This window comes from Nannobrachium achirus (genome assembly GCF_963921795.1).
Source record: "Nannobrachium achirus genome assembly, chromosome: 11".
Classification (NCBI taxonomy): Eukaryota; Metazoa; Chordata; class Actinopteri; order Myctophiformes; family Myctophidae; genus Nannobrachium; species Nannobrachium achirus.
This window is the reverse complement of record NC_137820.1, coordinates 58,709,025-58,727,873: the sequence shown is the minus strand read 5'-3', so window position 1 is coordinate 58,727,873 and position 18,849 is coordinate 58,709,025. Positions and strand designations below refer to the sequence as shown.

Here is an 18,849-nt window from a genome sequence, read left to right as displayed (position 1 = left end):
ATTCATAAACATCTCTGTTTTCACTTGTTTCTCTCACTCACACTGTTTTCCTTCCTGGTTCTTTCAGCCCCACCCCCTCTTGTACCTGCTAGGTTGTCTCTAGAGTTGATTGACACCTGGATACCCAATGACATTGCTACCATGATCTTGGTATAAATGTAACATAAACGATATCTGACCAAGTAGCTGCATGTCTGCCCCCTAGTGGACATGGTGCTTTAGACAACTGGTTAGTGCAGCTGTCAGTGAAATGACAAACCTCTTGTCTTTGATGTTTGATGATCTCAAGGTTAAGAGATCAAACACTCTGACAACATTTAAAGTGTCATTAATATGAAAATAATAATACTAGTAGATTGGAATGTAACAGGGAGGCTAAAATATCCTGCACTCCATATGCTAGCACTTTTGACTCACTGATGAAGTATATTAAAGTATAGTGTAAACACAATTAGATAATGAAACAATGCAACACAAACGTTATCACAAGCATACAGTACTTTATTGACTCAATTCATAAAATAAAAAGATAATAAAGAAAACATGGCAGGTTAAACATCATAACAACAATCATTATTATCACTGCAGATTCAATGAAATAACTTACAAACTCTGACATTGTTGTATAGCCTACAGCTGATAAACATAATTGATAAAAACTTCATTTGATGAAATGCAATAACAGTTTGATAACTTTTCTTCCCTTTCACTGTGTACTTTGCAGCCATGTTTCAATCAATATTTGCATGTTTCCGTCTGTACCTCCAAATACCAATTTTTATATTCTCTGTAGACAAGAATCAAACATTGATTGACAGTCAGCAAGTGACAGTGGCTTACTTGAAATGTGCTCAGCAAAACCATGAGTGTTAGCCTACTGTATAGCTACACTACACTATATGACCTTTTCTTGCGAATAACCTTTTATATTGACCAATCTTGTACAGTATGTTAGATTATGTTAATTACAATATAGCCTAATAACTTACACACTTCATTCATTAATTCATTCATCCATCCATTCATTCATTCATTCATTCATTCATTCATTCATACACAATTGGGGTGATGGTATTTGGTCTCTGCATACTTTTCTTTTGATAAATGTATCCTGTGGTCTAGTTTCACCATTACTGGTTGACATTACATTTGTCCTCTGAGCAAGCAGTCACGCTCTATTAGCACAGTGGTAAAAATGTCAGCACTTGTGTGGGAGTCCTGGGGTTCCAAATCTGGCGTTGTACATGAAAGTCACATGATGTAGCTTTAACTCTGAGAGTGTAATGCTGTTGTCTTTTAATACTCTGAGTTAAATGAATACTCTGGGATTCTGCAAAGTGGTTCTCCTACAGTACGTCAAATGTTTTGATGAGGAGCAATACAGTAACCAGAGCGTTTCCCCATCATGCACGCGAGGAGGGCCTCAGATGGTGTCGGACGTGGGTAGGTGATTCTCATGGATAGAATTTACTGTTGTTTATTTTCTTCTCTTTCATTCTAAAACACAAGTGGAGGAGAACACATTATTATGTTGAAAGACTCAAACATACTCAGAGATAGGATGCTTATTATTTCTTTGTTTCGTTGGTGCGCCAGAAGATTCAGGTTTTCTGCATCGACCCCTTTACTTTTTCATAGATTCCATATAGACAGCACAATCATCATTGTATTTTGGATTCATGTCAATTTGTGTTTTCAGATACGTATTTAACCACTTGAACCGTACTTAGTCTGCTCTTTTTCCCCTCAACGTCAAACGTCTTTGCCGAAAATAGCCGATCTACAAGCTCACAACGCCTCGCGTAGATCTGCTATTTTTGGCTAAAGTTCTCAGAATATGGACACTAGGGTTCAAGTGGTTAGTATAAAAAAGGAGACAAAAGTTTCTATCAATCAAAGATTTGGAGGACCCCCTGTAGTAACTCTGAGGACCCCCTGTTGAAGACCCCTGATCTACAATGTGCTAAGAACTGTTGAAGACCCCTGATCTACAATGTGCTAAGAACTTACCTCTGCTTCTCACTGGTGCTGGGCTCTCTAGTGAGGTCATTGCGCTGGTGAGGAGGGACAGAGCGCTGGGTCTTGGTGTTGGTGCCGTACAGGAAAGGTTCGTTAGGCTCCGTTTGCCTTTTCCGCAGTTGGCTAGAAGACGAGTACAGTTCCTCCTCCTCTTTCTGAGTGAATTGATTGATTGATTGAAGAATGTATTAGAAGTTTGCAATAGAAAAAAGTACAGTTTCATGACAGTACAAATCACTGGTACAAGGTCAACTAAAATGAGATCCTAGAAAGCCGAGGCTTATTTCCACAGGAACCACACTTTAAGTATCTCATATAACATTGAAAGACAGACGGATAGAACATAGTACTTTATCTAGGATAATAAAGCAGCGAAAGCAGCGAGCTAGTTTATTTAGTTAGAAAGTTAGAATTTTTTTTTAACGTTTTTTCCCACATTCAAACTCCCATCAACCTTTTTAAAGATCACATAATAAAACAAACAAATCGGATCCAGCGTTTCCTACTCATATGATTATGAAGCATCAACCGACAATGAAAAATAACTATCCAAAGAGTACGACAATAAAAGGCAGCTTAAAAAAATTTCAGGCTTGACACATGTTGTTCCTCACCTGCACTTGCTCAATGCTGATGTAGACCAAGAGAGAGGCGAGCTCTAAGTTCTCACTGTAGCCATTCTTCAGCGGTACTGAACGATAACCTGTCAAAACATGCAAAACACTAAACAACCTGTACACTGTGTAACTATGCACACATGCAAACACCAAAGTGAATATCATCACTGCTGGGCAGAAACCTTGTATCCGCTTCATATTTTTACTTTTATACTATTATACAATGATGCGACGCGTTGTGAACTTTTAGATGATTTCTGAAAGTGAAAGTTAAAGTGGTTGAATGTGTCTGCGGTTTTAAAAAACATTGAACCAATAAAAAGTATTATTACCCGGCCTGTTTGGATTCTTGATTCTGATTGGTCGAGCGCTGAAATCAGAGGTCTGTTATCACCCGATAACAGACCGCTCCGCTCTATAACAGACCGCTGCCTAATCAAAGACTCAGAGCACCTGCTGCAGTAAAGTTGCACTGCGTGAACCTTGTGCTGTAGCCAACATGTCAGCCATGTAAACAACCACACAGCGACATTTACAACTAAACGTTGATCTCAAGAATGTTTTTAAAAATATTTTAAGCGAGAAATAGAGGACGTAGTATCAGAAAATGGATTCTATCTAATCAGCACTTCCTTGTTTTCCAAGGCGACCGTGTCGCGCTGGGAGGACGCCCAGCGCAACACTTGTGGAACAATTCCAGCCGTCTGTAAACAAGGAAATACTTTGTTTTGTTTTTAGTTTTGAGTCAAATTATTACTTTTATTTAGTAGCCGGGTAATAAGCGGGATAATGAATGGCTCCTTGGTGAATGACGACAGATAACTTCCCTTCGGACTGATAACTCCCCTCGGCTAGCGCCTCGGGGAGTTATCAGTCCGTCGGTCAGTTATCTGTCGTCATTCACCGCGGAGCCATTCATTATCCCTTACTTAACAAGAGCTTGTGACAAAATAATAACTACAGTACATTTGATTCATGTTCATTTCCTGAAAGGTTAGGTTGTTGGACATACAGGGTTTCCCACCTGACAGAAACCATATACATATTGGCGATCGGGTGGAAACCTTGCATACATGCAAATGGTTGAAAAAGTACTCAAATCTTTTACTTGCCCTCACACCAAAGTACCTATGAGAGTGGAATCCGTGTTCCGCCAATGCATTTCAATGATAAGGGAGTGTTTTTTGCAGAAATCCTCTGCTGGCATGAAACCGCTTCACTCTCATTGAAATGTATTGGCGGAACGCGGATTCCACTCTCATAGGTATTTTGGTGTGAGGGCACCCTAACAAGTAAAAGTCTGGAATTCAAAAGAGTCTAGAATTCAAAATATACTTGAGTAAAAGTACAAAAGTATTCGCATCAAAATGTTATGTCGCATTAAAGTACCAAAAGTAAAAGTACTTGTTATACAGAACGTGCCATTTCAAGCTTTCAAATGTATGAGAATCTTTTGAAAATAGCCGGCTATTTTGAAATAGCTGGCATGTATATAGGATTGAAGTGGTTAATGTATGTTTTATAATAATTATCAATCTACAAAGTAACTAGTGGAGTAAAAGTACAATATTTGGATCCGAGATGTAAAAGTATTGGAAATGGGAAATACTCGAGTAAGGCACAAATACCTCAAAATTGTGCTTGAGTACAGTACTAAAGTAAATGTACTTAGCTACAGTACTTTCCACCACTGTATACCTGCACTGCCTATACATTTAAGTCTAGTGTGTGCGTGCGTGCCATAGACTGTAAAAAAAATATGGATGGTGGTTTCTATACTGCGCAAATTAAGCTTTTTTGGACATTGTATGGGTTTGTATGGGTTTGTTTAAATGGTACCAAAGGAATGCTATTGGCTGCCAACGGTCACGTACAACCGCAGGGATACATGGGACATTGTCTTGAGCTCCCGAAAATAAAGCACACGAAGATGAACCATCACAAGCCCCTCCTACAGCATACCCTGCTATAACATCAAATATAACATAAATTGGACCATATTTCCACAAAACGCATATCATGGTGATTGAAACGAGGCTTTAAACTAGCGACAGGAACCATAAAGTATTTATGACAATGTTTATTAAGGTAAGAAAATCAAATGTAAAAGTTTGGGGGAAATGAATGGAATCCTATGGAGAACATGTTGCTTCTGGTGCCAGAACAGCGCAACTAGCGGCCAATCATAGGGACTTTCAGTTCCGTGTTTGTTTCATTTTAAATTGGGACAACTACCGGTACACCCCTGGTGTGTGCATGTGCGTGTGTGTGTGTGTGTGTGTGTGTGTGTGTGTGTGTGTGTGTGTGTGTGTGTGTGTGTGTGCGCGCGCGCGCGCGCGCGTGTGTGTTTTCTACCTTTGCGGATGCCTTTAAAAGGAAACGTGGCCTGAGCCAGGAAGTTGGGGTCTGAGAACATGTCCTCTTCACTGACCACAAAGCGTAGGTAGGTCAGCTCTGGTTCATACACTGGAAAGGTTACTGGTGCTGTGGGGGCCCTCCACAGTGGGTTCAGACCGTTGTCACCTGGGGAAACACCATCAGTCAAACATCTGGTTGTCACTTTTGTGGCGGAGGACAGTATGAAGATGCTGTGCAGCAAGTGAGGTTTAACCCATTCAGAACGGGTACACATTTTGTGTATCGTTATTTTATGCTTTAACTATTGAAAAATAGCAGATATACAAGCTCACAGCGCGGCACCGAGTGCCGCGCTGCGAGCTTGTAGATCTGCTATTTTTAGAAAGATCATGACAATTTGAATTTTGACCTGATTCTATAAGTGTCTTTTGAATCCTTCTTAAGGTTTTTGGAAAAACCTATGTTTCTATGTCAGCAATCTGGCCAGCCATCGTCAAAGAAAAGGTCCTTTTCACTTAAATGGAGCTCAGTTAGTCTGTTCTTGAGAGACTACAATGTCAGTGGTTCTCAAACTTTTTCATGCGAAGGACCCCCAAAATGATATGTATTTGGCTACGGACCCCCATCTCAAAATATCTAGTTCCAGGGACCACCCAGAAGCAAACTTTGAGTTACAAACGTTGGCTTTGAAAATACATATAATTCAAAGATTTGCACACATTTTCACGACTTTTTCCAAAAATAGCAGATCTACAAGCTCGCATATATATGTGAGCTTGTATATCTGCTATTTTTCACTGGTTAAAGCATTCAATAATCCTAGGCCTAAATGGGTTAATTAGTTCTACAGCAGGGTTGGGCAACTTTGATGATAGCGGGGGCCACTGTATTTCCACACTCACTCCAGGGGGCCACATTGCATACTGTTGCTGTCAACAGAAACCTCTTATCTCCATATTTGAACGTAACTTATTTCGTAAATTGAAGTCCCACTCCGCCATTCTGCTGTCACGAATAAGTAGCTAAAAATAGCTAGTCTACAAGCGCTAAACGTCTCACAATGTGGCGTGTTCTTTATTTAGTTATACTTACAATATGTTGTTACAAATAAGTTGTACATAAAAAAGGAGTAAAATGTTAATACTAGTCATCAAATACTACTAATATGGACTGAAGTAATTAAAGGAGGTCCTGTTTTTCATGATTGGAATTAATATATATAAATAATGTATCAGTATTACGATATTAACCTGTGGGCCGCATTAAGTGAAGGTGGGGGCTGCATGTGGCCCCCGGGCCGCCAGTTGCCCAATGTATGTTCTACAGTATGTGGGACTTGTTACAGAGTGATAGCATGTACACAGGGGCGTCACAAGGGGGAAAAAGTGGGACTGAGTTACCAGGGCCCAAAGTGGAGGGGGCCTTAATTATTTTATACTTTAGTTATTGAACAATAGCAGATATACAAGCTCACAGTGCGACAAATTATGAGTGGTCCAAATAAAGAAATAAAAAGGTTTTGAGAACCACTGGTCAACTGTATTGCTATCCCACGGTTAGCTTTATTCCATTCTCTTACTTAGTGCAACATTCCATTAAACTCCTGTATACTGATTTGACGTTATTGTAACCTATAGATTATGTATGAGTGAGCAGACACATGACAATCAGGCAATCCGGTACACTTCCCCAAGTCCAGATTCTCACTATGGGGCTGTTAAGTATGACATCATTTTGTAGGCAGAGGAGAATTTCTGCCCCCAGTTTCCGTGAATCTTTTTACTATTTTTACTATTTACACATTTTTCTTCTCTTTGTTGTTGAAAGGAAAGTGTTAGAATTATACTTTAGTCGTTATTTTTTAGTCGTTGTTTTTTGAAATAGCGAGGGACAGAAAATGCTCTGGGGGCAGATTCTCCTCTGCCTACAAAATGATGTCACGGCTTAAAAGCCCCATACCTTTTCTGTGGAATTTCATGACCTATGACTTCACAGTATCTTGCAATATGTACATGTCAGTTATGTAATATATCCAGTAAGTTGTCTATTTTTTATGTAAGATTGAGCAGACACATGACTCAATCAGGCAATCCCCTTCTTCAGATTTTAACTACCCTTTCTGTGGAGGTTCTTGACTTGACTCCAACTTCACAGTAACTGGCAATAGGCCTACGTACGTATTGTACATGTATGTCAGTTATGTCATCATATATCCAGTAAATTGAGTACCTGAGACGAAAAACAGTCTAAGTCCACATTTAAACATTTTGAATATATGCTTTCCCCCAGAAAGCATGGTGAGGCAAGGTTATCAGTCCACACAATGCCAGTTTAGGACGCTTGGCAAACGACTGGACCAGAGTTAATTTTGTCCATTTCCATTACTGGGAACGCAGATTCATAATAATAATAATAACAATAATAAGGAGAAGAAGAATCATAGAAATACAAGGGTGACTATTGGTGGTGCAGTAGATTAGAGTTTATCATGATTGATTATGTATGACGTTATAGAGTAGATCATGTATTCATTGATTATATTAATATCGAGGTCTGTACAGTATGATGATACTAATACTTGATAGTTAGGAGTCGAGAGGTCTTCAGAAGGCCTCAGTAACTATTGTTTAGATAAAGCCTATCTTGTTATGGTACAGCTTGTTCCAGAGGCCTTGAAGCCACAGTATAATTCTAGTGTTTGACCATTCTTCTGGGCAGAACTCTTTTACCACTGCCCAGAGTGTTAATTGTACTTCTGTCCATGATATCATGTTTACATAAACTTGACCACCACCACCTAATATAATTGTCTTGTCTCCTCATTCTCTCATGATTATTGATTGATCTGAATTCCACCACAGTGGCAACAGAGCTGCCACCAATAGCCCAAATATGCCTCTCTTTTCTTCCCCATTAATACCCCATTCATCCAACATCCCTTCAACTCACGGAAGACAACAGTCTTGAACTTGCACTCCTCGGTGTGTCCACACAATTCAATCTCTACAAAAGGGCTGGCGATGTTGCGGCCTGGCTTAGGAAGGTGCCTGGCTCCTATCACCTGCAGGGGGCAGCAGAGAGCAAACACAATGGCTGTCACAGAATATTCACCAAGGTAATCATGACCATGACATTCCCAACCAGAAAAATACACTGCAAAAGGTAACTCTGATGTTACTGAGTTCAGTCACTTAACTTGTACAAGGACAAATGGATGAAAGAAGAGGAGGAAATGTGTTTCTGTGGGTACCTACCCTGACACTAATGTTGTACTTGATCTTCTTCTTGTCCAGCTGAGGGTCGTAGCCGTCCGTACGCAACAATTCCGGCTGCAGAACGTATCCTGTACGTCCATTCAAACTGAAGAGGGCGCTGTTCAGCTGGGTGTACTTGTCTATGCAAACAATAAATCATCCAGTATTAGGAATCTATTACGCACATTTAAACTTAACGCAGTCAATTCACACACTGGAGACAAATTCTGCAATTATTGGAGGCTAATGAATTGGTGAAATTGTAGTATTTGTATTCAGCTTTGAATGTCCTGGCCAAGTCATAATAAAGACTATAAATGTGACCCTGCTTGGCACTTAGCATCAAGGGTTGAAGGGTTGTTGTGACATACTAGTGTCATGTCCAGGGTATGTACTTGTACCGCCTCACGCTACAGAAACCAGAGATATGCTCCTGCCCTATGGCCGGGCAACATGGCTTGGCAAGGCTTTGAATTGAGTTGGGTGCAGCTTTTCACCTCCTGATCCTACTTACTAAATAAGAAAACAAGTCAAATAGAGGTAAATAAAAGTTTGTATGGACCTGTTGGTTCATATTTTGTAACCATGTTGTCCATCCACCCCTCCAATGTAAAGTGGGCCTGTGTGCTTGATCTGTGTGCTATTAGGCTGCGGCTGTACCCATGGCTAAACTCAAATTGGTTTGTCTCTTGCATAGCAAACATTGTTTTGGTCGCTACACAGTACACCACGGCGTTCCCACAGTATTCTTTTTTTCTCGCTACAGGTTTACCAGTTTAGTGTCCTCAAGGATGCAGCACGGTAACTGCAGCCATTATTGATATATCAAAGCGACCAGTCAACCTGAGGTATTATGACAGTATTATGACCAGTGTGGTCATCCGTGTTTGTAATAAGTAAACATAGATAACTTGGAACATGCGGAACAAGGAAGTGAAGTGTTTTATGACTTCCTTGTGAGCCTTGTTTTACTGCTCGCTAGCTTTACTTTCTGCCGCTGAAGTTCATAGTCTGCGTGTTCAGCTCAGCCCATGGACCAGTCCAGAGCAGAGGCCCAATTCAGAAATAAATAAACATAGTAGATCTACGAGCTCTCAACCTGTCGCTTGGTGACGTGTTGAGAGCTTGTAGATCCAATATTTTCACTATTTTTTGGGGGGGAGAAAAGAGAAAATGTTTGCCAATAATGACATTCCCAAAATTGGGATGCCATGTTGAAAGTGGTTAATACATGAATGGTTGCATACAATGTACAAGTTTATCTAAATGATATGTATGTAGGAGCGGGCAATGATGCAATGAAATCAGATTAATCTGCCAAAACAATGCAGAGTTGGGGACAATATGCATGAAATAACTATATTTAAGGTTAAATATGAACACTAGGGGGTGGCAATTGCCATCACCCTGATGACCCAAATGACGCCCTTGCCACTGACCTGGAGTCTGGAAGTTCAGTGCCGCCATGTGACAGCCAACGGCCCACAGAGGGTAAGGGTCATAGTTGGAGGATTCCACGCGTTGGCCTTTAGGGTAGATCCGACTCAGAGCCTTGCGGTTGTACTCTAAGAACTCTGGGGTCCGGCTCTTCTCTGGGATCTTGTTCTCCACGAAGGAGCGGACCTCCTTGTACGTGACGTTGTCTGTGTGTACAGGGATGAGACATTCACAAGAAGGCAGGCAGATGTTAGGGCTGTATGCGTACACAGGGGCGTCACAAGGGAAGGGAAAGTGGGCCCAAGGTGGAGGGGCCTTAATTATTGTATACTTTAGCTATTGAAAAATAGCAGATATTCAAGCTCACAGCGCGGCACCGAGTGCCACACTGCGAGCTTGTAGATCTGCTATTTTGGAAAAGTCGTGAAAATGTGTGCAAATCTTTCAATATATGTACTTTTTAAGCAAACATTTGTAACTCAAATTGAGCTTCTGGGGGGTCCCTGGAACTAAATATTTTGAGATGGGGATCCGTGGCCAAATATGTATTATTTTGGGGGTCCTTCACATGAAAAGGTTTGAGCATCACTGACATGGAAACGTAGGTTTTTAAAAAAATATTCAAAGACTTTTTCATGATTTTTCAAAAATAGCAGATCTACAAGCTCGCAGCGCGGCACTTGTGCCTGCGCTGTTAGCTTGTATATCTGCAATAGTTAAAGCACAAAATGTGAGTGAATCCTTGTACCCAGGGCCCAGAATGTGGTGTGACACCCCTGGAGGGCTATATGCATACAGTGTACATGTGAATATGTGAATAGTGTTTGTATGAAACCCTTCGATGATTTGGATGACGCCATTTGTGAGTATATTTCCGTCGTTCCGTAGTTAGGCTTTGTGTATTTTGTGCATGCATGTTTCTTTTCTGGTGGCAGTGGTGTACGTGTTTGTATGTGTATACTGTATGTGTCTGTGCGTGCATGCATGAGCTATACCAAAGTTCTCTTTGTCCTTGCTGCGAGGCTGACAATAGACCACCAGGTCCGACATCTCCATGGCAACCTCAGGCCGCTTCTTCACTTCTTCTTGCAACTTGGCCTGAAATTAGACAGTATAAAAGTTTAACACCTCAGTGTTTTTCTGGTTGACGTTCTTATAACGTTTTTCATGAATTTATACATTATTCAAGTTTTAGGGGAACTTGAATCCTAGATCGATAAATATTTTGACACATGGGAAAATAAAAAGCCTGCATTTAAATAAGAATATGAGAACATTACAATTTTTTTTTTTAAAGAAATCGACTAAATTACAGATTACAAATAATTGCAGAGACGGCCAAGACAGTGATGTGTCAGGGGAACCACAGTGTCAGGCCTTATCCTTCCAGGCACGGGCAAGCTATGCCGGTTCTGACAGTAAACTGCGACCTACAGTCGCAATAACTAGAGATAAATGGCAGATTAGTGTTCATCGTTAATCTATTTCACCAGCTCAAATCCCTGCATCTGTTGGTATGAAAGTAAAGAAGAAAAAGAAGAAAAAAAAAACATTCGGCCCCCCCATTACTTAAAAGAAGTTTGACAAACGTAGGTGAATTGTTATTGTTGCACACCATTAGATACTAGCCTCATTTTCACGTATCTGTGTGGTGTAGGAATGGGACCAGGCCACCTGGTACCATTCATAAAGTTCCTCCACAGATTCTGCTGCCAAGTCAAACTGCAGACTCTCGTTATCCACGTCCTGCAGAGTCATCACGTGGGGTTTCCCGTTCTTACCGTTCTTCACTGGAGAGAAAGAAAGATAGGGGGAGCGAGAGAGACAGAGAGAGAGAGACAGAGAGGTCAGGCAGGAAGGAAGCAGTAAAGAGGGAAACAGGATAAGTTAGGGAGTTATGGGGGGGGGGGACGACGACAATACTGCATAAGGTGGCAACCATAATCTAACATTTCAAGGGCAGCAGGTTCAAAGTGCTTCATAGAGCTTCCATATGCAGTGATCAGACACCTGACCTGGTAGCTTTTACCACATTCAGGAATCTAAGTTGGGGGTGGCAGTGTGGCTCAGGGGTAGAGTGGCTGATAGAGTGGCAACCGGGAGGTTCTGAGTTTGATCCCAGGCTCCCCCGATAAGCAGGTTGGTGGTTTTCTCCGACCATCGGTGTATGAATGTGTGTGTGTGTCTATGTAAAACGCTTTGGATAAAAAGCGCTAAATGAATACACCATTTATTTGACCATTTAAGAGACAAACCCAGAGTAAAGTTCAAACTTCTATACTGTACCTGGCCAAGCTATGAGCTAAGCTGATGCAAAACAGAACCGAAATGTCCCTTACTGATAGGCCTCTATTCACAGAGTCCCTCTGCAGACAGAGAGGGAACTGGCTGTTTTCCCACAAAGACACATTCACACGCTATTGTGTGCGCCCTCAGACAAATACACACATAAGCACAGCATACATCACACACGTCGGGTTACACATCCGAGTATGGATTCGACTGACACTTTGCTATCTGTTTTGGTGTTACATATATTTCTAATGGTTTGATTTCTTGATTCTTGTATTTTTCTTTTGTTGGTGATTGTATGTTCTTTTTGAGCGGTGGTCAACCGCTCCTCAGAATGGCTTTGTCCGTGTCTATGTGGCTTTGTTGGTCCCTAGCATGAAATGCAATACCGCTGGGGACCAAGGGGTGGTGTCACACACACAGAGACACACATGCACGCGCACGCACACAGCTAACACCACCGCTCAGTTCACACGTGTGTGATTTTTCATTTATTTTCAAGAAAATTTAAGAAAAAACAGAATCATGTGATATGAAAGTCCTTCAGGGGGAAAAACACCCATTTTCACCACCCCAAAATCAATCCTCAAGTTCTAGGCAACACAGAAGGAGGGGGGGATTGTTTTGTACAATATTTCCACACAACTCCTCTAAGGTATATTAATGACATAGTTCAATATTGAAAATGGGTGGTTTTCCCCTTAACAATGTTTCTGTGATGCTTCACAATAAACCTATTTAAAATAGAATTGAATTAATCAATATACTCACAGCTGGGTGTCACATGTTGGATGGTACACTTAGGGATGTCCACCACACCTTTACACAGCTCACCCAAGGGGTTGTCTTCTTCCTGTTTCACAGCACAAACACAGGGTTGCAGTGATCGATGCTATTCCACTAAACTTCTATATTAGTCTTAATCAGGGGTCTTCAACAGGGGTAAAAAGGGGAAAAAAGGGAAAAAGAGCAGACTAAGTACTAAGGTCTAAGTGAAAGGTCAACTTTATTAAGTATTGACGGTTCAAGTGGTTAAATATCTGAAAACACAAATTGACATGCATCCAAAATACACTGATGATTGTGCTGTCAAACAACGCTATATGGAATCTATGAAAATGTTGTGGGGGTCCCTGCTTCATCTCTCTCTCAGCTAAGGGGTCCTTGGCCTGAAAACGTTGAAGACCCCTGGTCTTAATGATTGTGTGGAAGCTAACTTCTATCAATATATCAATGAAGCTCTTTTAACTTTGAACTAAAATACTGCATACCTTCTGTTTTGTCTCAGGACTGGCACTGTTGGACAGTTCCTCAACATAATTCGACGGGAAAAACAGCTGCTGCTTTCCACCATAGTCCCCTTTCCACCTGCAGTCAGAGAATAGAGAGCAATGTGATGAATCCAGTGTTGAGCAGTGGATTTCAAGTGGCTAAGAAATGTTTCAAAAGACCCAGACAAGTATTTTGCTGATGATGTATTGCACACACAAAATGGAAAACAAAGGCCCAGTCCCGCAAACGATGGAAGCCAATCGGAAGGGAAAATGAAAAATCTACAGATATGTCTTGAGATTCACTAAGCAATTTACACCCATATTTTTTACGTACCAGCATTTCCTTCCCATTTAGGCCTAAAACTATTAAACGCTTTAACCAGTGAAAAATAGCAGATATACAAGCTCACAGCGTGTGCCGCGCTGCGAGCTTGTAGATCTGCTATTTTTGAAAGTCGTGAAAATGTGTGCAAATCTTTGAATATACGTATTTTCAAAGCGAACGTTTGTAACTCAAAATATAAATATTTTCAGATGGGGGTCCGTGGCCAAATAAATATCATTTTGGGGGTCCTTCACATGAAAAAGTTTGAGAACCACTGACATAGTAGTCTCTCAAGAACAGATTAACTGAGATCCATTTAAGTGAAAAGGACCTTTTCTTTGACGATGGCTGGCCAGATTGCTGACATAGAAACATTGTTTTTTCAAAAAACCTTAGAAGGATTCAAAAGACACTTATAGAATCGGGTCAAAATTCAAATTTTCACGATTAGAGCTTGTATATCTGCTATTTTTCAATTGTTAAAGCATAAAATAATGATACACAATAATGTGTACCCGTTCTTAAAATAAGTGTCTGATTAACTAATGTTTGTCTGGGAATGTTGCGGGAGGTCCACTCTTTGTCACGTCTGCTCGGAGGCTGATGGGATGCTTGGATGCATATTATAGACATGGTGCAAATTTCGATCAATTTTTAATTATTTCCAGTTGACGCATTTAGAGCTGAATTATTAGGCGTGTTTGCCGTTTTTGCAAGTGTGGCCACAGTTTTGCCTATTGGACTTACATGCCAACTCCATATGTCACTCTATTCATTTATAATATTGACTACATCGCAAGAACGCAGTCTTCCCTTAAGAGGATACAGTAAACAGTATAGATGAAAGCTGCTGTGTCCATAACTCCATTTTTAATTCCGATATGAGTCGGACAGTGGAGGATATATTCATCTTAAGGACAGATTCCCCTCAGTAGGCCAATCAATAAATTCTGATAAAAATTGGTGTTTAGCGACGCGTTGTCAGCTTGTAGATCTCCATCGCGATAAGTGTGATGACGTTACGCGTTACTAACGTGAGACCATAAACATCATCACGTTAAGAGTTTCCGGTTTCCTATTACGGAAGCGCACGTGTGACTGTCAGTCAAACATTTGCTCCACCGCGATTGTGCTTATCGAAAATATGCTCCCCTTTAGCAACTTTATTTACACGTTATTTACGGCCAGCTTAGTGAATCGGGCCCAATGTGTATCAAGAGTTGTGGACCAAATCCGTAGGAGTAGTAGCAACAAAATATTATAATCTGCCTGCTTTAGTGTATAAGGGCGTGTGTGTGTGTGTGTGTGTGTGTGTGTGTGTGTGTGTGCGGCCTCACCATCCGTCAATCTCTTTAACCACATTGTGTATCAGTGCTCCTTTACAGAAGCTGAGCTCATCCGGCCTCATGGCCTGGTAGACATACAGGGCTCTGACTGTACTCTGAGGCTAGAACACACACACGCGCGCGCACACACACGCGCGCGCACACACACACACACACACACACACACACACACACACACACACACACACACACACACACACACACACACACACACACACACACACACACACACACGCACAAAACATTAGGGAAAGCATAGAGTAGAACCTACATTATAATTTTCACTCCCAGCACCTTATATTTATAGCATATCATCGTTGTCGGGTGGAAACCTTGTATTCCAAAACCGTTTGTTTTGTATTTATCATCTATAAAATGTACAAAACTAGTGAAAACAGCCGATCTACAAGCACACAACGCCTCGCGACAGAGGTTTCTGCCTGACAGCGACGATATTTTAGTGATATGTTGCGAGAAAAACGTTGAGATAATAGCCATGTTGGTTAGAACTTTGTACTTCAAGTTTAAAATGATACTAAACATTTCTTCAAGTGTCCAAATAAATTCCAAAAATTATCAAATGATCTCGCGGCACCTCTGGACTGCCGTCGCGGCACCCCAGGGTGCCCCGTCACCCACTTTGAAAACCCCTGGAGCAGAATACACATGCATGGCTGAGTGAACGGTACAGTACAATCAGTCTAGCTACAGTGCTGTATACATACCATTGTTGGCTCAATCTCGTTGGGTTCCACGTACGTTTTGATGTCATAGTGGGAACCAGTGTCTTTCTCCTGCAGAAACAGAGGTAAGCCAAAAAAGGGTCAGTCTTTACACTCCCAGTAATATTAAACACATATTGTGTAACGTTCCTTTTAGTAGTCTTTTTGGTGACACCTCCGGTTGTCATTGCAGTCTGTCTATGGTCTGTCAGAACTGCGATTCCCAGAATTCATTACAAAACAAAACCATGTATTGCTCCAAAACCACCATGCCCTAGCACTAGCACTGAGGATACTTTGGAAAGTAACAACAACTTTGTATTCACTTTATACATTAATACATTAACAGGTATTAACTTTGCACCTAAAATATATTTTACAAAAAAATAAACACATTTAGGGGACGTGCCTGATAAAATGAATATCAAATATCTAAATACTAAACAAAGCAACTGTTTGGGGTAAACTCGTTTATGGCACTTCCGTGACCGTGGAGAACACGGAAGAACCATAAACAAAATATCCCTTCATGGATTTTACTGTGGGGCTCGAGCGGCCACACAGAGATCCACAGCACCAACAAATTGAAGGCTTTCTCACATTTGCTCAGTGTCTCTCTCTCTCTCTCTCCCTCTCTCTCTTCCTCTCTCTCCCTGGTACATGCACCCTCGTTCCCTGCAGACCCGCGTCGTCACTCACCATGCTGAAGCGGTCCACCAACTCCGGGGTGACTGGGTAACGTAGTTTGATTTTGCGGTACAGCGGCTTTTTCCTGAAGTAGTTTACGAGCTCCACCAGACTTTCGAACTCTGTGGTGGTGCCCAGGAGGAACATGCTGCCCTCCTTCTGGATGCGACAGTGCTTCACCTTGCCGTCTCCTCTGAGGGACAACAATCAAGAAGGAAAAGAATCAGAGGTGGAAAAATGTACTGTTTTACTTTAAGTAAAAGTGATCAATAGCGCAAAGTAGAAATAGTCTGTTACAAGTAAAAGGCCGGAATTCAAAATGTACTTGAGTAAAAGTATTGGCATCAAAATGTACTTAAAGTACCAAAGGTAAAAGTACCTATTATGCAGAATGTCCCATTTCAAGTTTTAAAATGAATAAAATCTTTTGAAAATAGCAGATCTACAAGCTCACAATGCATCGCATCACGACGCATTGTGAGCTTTGAAATGTAGGGTTGAAGTGGTTTAGTTATGTCTTGTAATAATAATCAATCTACAAAGTAACTAGTAACTAAAGTTTTCAAATACATGTAGTGGAGTAAAAGTACAATATTTGGATCCAAGATGTAGTCGAGTAGAAATAAAGTACAAATACCTCAAAATTAGTACAGTACAGTATTGGATGGATGGATACTTAGTTACTGTACACCATTGGTAAAAATACAACAAAACTTGTGGTCTAAATCTAATGGCCATATTTAAAAAAGATTAAAAGAGTTCGGCTTTGCAGGCAGTGGGAAGTAGTTGAGTTACACATGTGTGTTGTCTAATGCCAAACTCAAATGATGAATGGATTGTGTCATTCTACTGTGTGTAAAGTTAATGTCACTGTACCTGAACGTGATAGCGAAGGAGTCTGGCTCTCCCTCCCTCTGTCTGATGAGGAAAGCTCCATCTCTGGGGATTCTCATTAAGTAGTCCTCTGCCTGTCCTCGGCTCAGGTTACTGTAGAACCAACTAACAAACAACACACGCAAGTCTGATTTTAGGGTTTGTGGGTGTGTATACTATGTGCGTAAACTATATGTGTGTTTCTGATGACTAAGAGTGCATGTGTTGGTGTCATTGGTGGGCACTTTGTGCGGGCAAATGTCTATTCTCTCTTTTGGGTCTTGACCTGAAAGGTTTGGGAACCACTGGTGTAGAGGTTGTGTATTAGAGAGAGTCGTGCCACTCCCGTTCACTTCATGGGGCCAGGTCTACATACACATCTATTGGCGAATAGTGACAAAGCGCGAACCGAAGGTTTACAGAATGCATTTGAGTCTATGAGGGAAAAGTGACATTTCGAGTTGCATGAACCATGTGACCGGCGCTGTTTCTGACTCCGCACTGGTGGGAACTCTCTATTCAAAGCTCTGGTGCATCTGCAAAGACAATAATACAGGGTTCCCACACATCTTTACCAATTAATTTCCAAAACTTTTCCAGAATATTTAACCCCATTTCCAGGACTATATAACAATAATTCAGCTCAATAACGAGTCGCTTACTCCTATGCGCAATGCCCAAAGACAGGTAGTGTATGGCAGTGGTTCTCAACCTTTTCTGGCCGTGACCCACAAAATAATCATATTTGAACTGCACCCTGACGAGCACTAAGAGTAGAGGAATTTTGTATAACACGGTTTTATTGTGAAAATAGCCGATCTACATGCTCACATGTGAGCATGTAGATCTGCTATTTTCACAATTTCTGCCTCTAATTTTGACAATTTGGCCAATGTTTAATTTGTCATTTCAGAGGTACTGTATCAACAAAATCAATAACCAAAGACAATGCATAGCTATTTTCCATGACCTTCCAGGACCCTTGATCAATTCCAAAACTTTTCCAGTACTGGAAAAATATTTTTCTAATTTAAAATATTTCCAGGAATTTCATTGTGGGACTGTGGGAACCCTGTATTGAGTCCATGTGCATGATGTGGGACAACATAAGACGTACCCCTGCTGGAGGTGTGGATCGGGCTGCGGCACGGCGTCCGTGAGACGTAGTTCAAACTCTTGGCAGCGTAGAGGGCTGTCTCGATAGTGCTGGATCAGAGTGTAGACGTTGGGGAAGTGGAGTTGAGGCGTCAGGTAGTAGTAATTGTGTCCTCCCTCTGTACCGGAGCGAACGCGACAGTGTTGGACTCGTCCACTGCGCCTGTAGGTACACATATAAGAGTTATAATTCAAAGCTGTAATAATAATAATATCTCAAATGTATATAGCGCTTTTCTAAGTACCCGAAGACGCTTTACATGGGGGAGGAGATATTTTCTGTTAATTCTAAGCCACAGGTTTTCAAAGTGGGGGTTGTACGGGGGGAGCCAGAGTGGCCGATTGGAAAGCAGAAGAGAAAAATATATATAAAATGAAATTAATTTACATGTACATTTTCATGAAGATTTTCAAAAATGGCAGATCTACAAGCTGATATCACGTATTATGAAGTACAGACGTTGTTTTAGCCATTTCCTTTCTTCAGGCA

The 18,849-nt window shown here is 41.1% G+C and overlaps 1 protein-coding gene across 1 annotated transcript in view; it reads right to left on the bottom strand.

Moving 5' to 3' along the window:
- Positions 1 to 486: 486 nt before the first annotated feature.
- The window catches only part of plcg2 (phospholipase C, gamma 2), a 34,500-nt gene continuing 16,137 nt past the window's right edge, over positions 487 to 18,849 (bottom strand). The window contains exons 18-33 of the mRNA XM_080736417.1: positions 18,322 to 18,522; positions 17,208 to 17,330; positions 16,344 to 16,524; positions 15,648 to 15,716; positions 14,914 to 15,023; positions 13,249 to 13,345; positions 12,749 to 12,830; positions 11,315 to 11,475; positions 10,681 to 10,783; positions 9,688 to 9,891; positions 8,249 to 8,388; positions 7,944 to 8,055; positions 4,992 to 5,159; positions 2,634 to 2,722; positions 2,011 to 2,174; positions 487 to 1,497 (exon numbers count right to left, since the gene is read on the bottom strand). Coding sequence (XP_080592543.1) covers positions 1,455 to 1,497; positions 2,011 to 2,174; positions 2,634 to 2,722; positions 4,992 to 5,159; positions 7,944 to 8,055; positions 8,249 to 8,388; positions 9,688 to 9,891; positions 10,681 to 10,783; positions 11,315 to 11,475; positions 12,749 to 12,830; positions 13,249 to 13,345; positions 14,914 to 15,023; positions 15,648 to 15,716; positions 16,344 to 16,524; positions 17,208 to 17,330; positions 18,322 to 18,522 — 2,047 coding nt within the window. The 3' untranslated portion in view covers positions 487 to 1,454. The remainder of the gene's footprint in view (positions 1,498 to 2,010; positions 2,175 to 2,633; positions 2,723 to 4,991; positions 5,160 to 7,943; positions 8,056 to 8,248; positions 8,389 to 9,687; positions 9,892 to 10,680; positions 10,784 to 11,314; positions 11,476 to 12,748; positions 12,831 to 13,248; positions 13,346 to 14,913; positions 15,024 to 15,647; positions 15,717 to 16,343; positions 16,525 to 17,207; positions 17,331 to 18,321; positions 18,523 to 18,849) is intronic.